General features: G+C 54.7%; 1 protein-coding gene across 3 annotated transcripts in view; it reads left to right on the forward strand.

Moving 5' to 3' along the window:
* The window catches only part of RAB40B (RAB40B, member RAS oncogene family), a 38,962-nt gene that overhangs the window by 32,751 nt on the left and 3,284 nt on the right, over nucleotides 1-2,927 (forward strand). For all 3 annotated transcript variants that reach the window (XM_017524716.1, XM_017524715.2, XM_017524717.2), the window contains exons 3-4: nucleotides 931-991; nucleotides 2,402-2,479. In XM_017524716.1, the coding sequence (XP_017380205.1) occupies nucleotides 931-991; nucleotides 2,402-2,479 (139 nt within the window). The remainder of the gene's footprint in view (nucleotides 1-930; nucleotides 992-2,401; nucleotides 2,480-2,927) is intronic.

The following is a 2,927-nucleotide window of genomic DNA, read 5'->3' on the forward strand; positions in this document are numbered from 1 at the left end:
ATTATGGGGGTGACCCGGCCTCCTCGGCCTCCCAAAGCGCTGGGATTATGGGGGTGATCCAGCCTCCTCGGCCTCCCGAAGTGCTGGGATTATGGGGTTGATCTGGCCTCCTCAGCCTCCCGAAGCGCTGGGATTATGGGGATGAGCCACCGCACCCAGTCTTTCATTTGTTTCTTGGAGCTCTGTTCTGGTCTCTCTGGGTCCCAGTGCCTGCTATATGTGCCACCACCTAAGAACTAAGCCCTGCCCCTCAGTCCACACCAGTCGGTTCCCTGTATTCCTTCCCACCCTTTAGGGTGCATCTGAAGGGCTGACTCGTGTGAGCTGTGACAGTCTAACCAGAAGAACAGGGATCCCACTGGCCCCTCTCCCCTGGTGTAGACCCACACTCATTTCTACATAGCTTTATCCCCAAATCAACTAATTTTTAAAACTCTATATTGAATGTATTTAAATGTCTGGGAATTCTGTTAAAACCATCACTGTTTTTTCTAGTTTGACTTTTTAAGTGACAGAGAAGAGCATGAGCCTGGAAGGACATCCTGACATCCGGACCACGTCAGGGGCGTGGCACAGTTTTGTTGCCCTGACCACATCGGGGGTGTGGCAGTTTTGTTGCCCTGACCATGTTGGGATGTGGCACAATTTTGTTACCCAGACCACGTCGGGGACGTGGGACAGTTTTGTTATCTGGATCATGTTGTGGACGTGGCACAGTTTCGTTACCTGGACCACGTCAGGGATGCGGGACAGTTTTGTTACCCAGATCACAATGGGGGCATGGGACAGTTTTGTTGGGGATCTGCATGGCAGCACGGTGGCCACTGACCAGTGGCTGTGAGGTACATTTGTCGTGGCTCTAAAGTTCGAGAACCAGTTGTCAGGAAGAAGCACTGATTTCTTCTTAATGGTCTCCAACATCTTTTCCAGGGATACTTCGGGGCAGGGAAGATTTTGCACCATATTCCGCTCCTACTCTCGGGGTGCACAGGTAACGAGCATCCCCTGAGCTGGGAGATCAAACCAACTTTGAATAACATCTACAATGCTTAACTAACCATCCTTTAATGGATAATTGGAGGATAAGGCGGTTAAGCTTACGCATAAATTGGTGCCAAGAGTCTAAAAACATGGGCCGGGCGCGGTGGCTCACGCCTGTAATCCCAGCACTTTGGGAGGCCGAGGCGGGCGGATCACGAGGTCAGGAGATCAAGACCATCCTGGCCAACATGGTGAAACCCCGTCTCTACTAAAAATACAAAACAATTAGCTGGGCATGGTGGGCGCCTGTGATCCCAGCTACTCGGGAGGCTGAGGCAGGAGAATTGCCTGAACCCAGGAGGCAGAGATTGCAGTGAGCTGAGATCGCGCCATTGCACTCCAGCCTGGGCAACAGTGGGAGATTCTGTCTCAAAACAAACAGGTGCTGTAGAGTGGGTGGGTGCTGGAAAGCGTTCGTCAGCATTAGGGATGTAAGCCTGCATTTACAGTGTGTGTGCACGTACACAGTGTGTGTGCAGGTATGTGCACGTCTCTGTGCGTGAGTGCCTGTGTGTGTGTAATGTGTATGTGTGTGCTTCCCTGTATATGTGTGTGAACACACGAGCTGTATGTGTGTGCACTGTGCATGAGTACCTGCGTGTATGTGTGTACACAATGTGTGTGCAGGTACTTGCACTGTATATGTGTGCATCTGTGCATGAGTGCATGTGTGTGTAATGTGTGTGTGTGTGCTTCCCTGTATATGTGCATGAATGTGAACACAAACTGTGTGTGTGTGCACTGTGCATGCGTGTGTGCATGAGTGCCTGTGGGTATGTGTATGCAACATGTATGCAGGTATGTGCACTGTGTGGGCATGCCTCTGCATGAGTGCCTGTGTGTGTACACGTGTGCAGATACGTGCTGTGCATGCATGCATCTGTGCATGAATGCATACGTGTGTATGTAACATGTGCAGATACACGCAGTGTGTGCGTATGTGCATCAGTGCCTTCGTGTGTGCACTTGTGTGCAGATGTGTGCACTGTGTGTGCATGAGTGCCTGTGTGTGTGTGTGCTGGCCTGTACATGTGTGTGCAGGTGTGTGCATGCGGGCTATCCAGGTGGCTGGGACCGCACTCCTCAAGAGGCGGCGATTACTGTGGTGCCCTTGCATCCTGTGTTCCTGGAGTGGCCCGTGGGTGTGAGTTCTAGTCCGCAGCTCACCTTGACAGTTGAGGCTTTATCACTGAGCTCATGAAATATCGTTGGAAATGATCGTAAAACTGCTACGTTCGGCTGATAAATCTCGTGTTAACGTAAGGAAAGTGGTTGTTGAGCTAGCTGTGGATTTGCCTGCGTGGCCGCGGCTGTGCCTGCATCTGTGTCCTGCGTGCTGAGCCCGTGGTCTCTCCCCCAGGGTGTGATCCTGGTCTATGACATTGCGAACCGCTGGTCTTTCGACGGGATCGATCGATGGATCAAGGAGATCGATGAGGTATGTCATAGCAAGGCCACTGTCCACGGTCCCTGTGGGCTTGGGAGGATGTCAGGTGAGGAATCGGGGTCAGGCCCCGCAGCGCTCCTGGGTCCCCACGGAGCATGGGCCGGGGCACTGGATGGGGCTGCAGCCCCGAGGAGGGTGCCTCACCTCCGCACAGCCCTGGATTAGACCGGGCTCGTGAGTACGGCCACAGAGACTCACCGGGGCGCAGGAGGCTGGCCCAGGTGGAACAAGCGCCCGTGACGTGGCTCCGCTGTGCGTGGGGTCAGGACCCGCGGTGACGTGGCTCCGCTCTGCGTGGGGTCAGGGCCCGCGGTGACGTGGCTCCGCTGTGCGTGGGGTCAGGACCCGCGGTGACGTGGCTCCGCTCTGCGTGGGGTCAGGACCCGCGGTGACGTGGCTCCGCTCTGCGTGGGGTCAGGGCCCGCGGTGACGTGGCTCC

Source organism: Cebus imitator, unplaced genomic scaffold (genome assembly GCF_001604975.1).
Source record: "Cebus imitator isolate Cc_AM_T3 unplaced genomic scaffold, Cebus_imitator-1.0 Scaffold36, whole genome shotgun sequence".
Taxonomy (NCBI): domain Eukaryota; kingdom Metazoa; phylum Chordata; class Mammalia; order Primates; family Cebidae; genus Cebus; species Cebus imitator.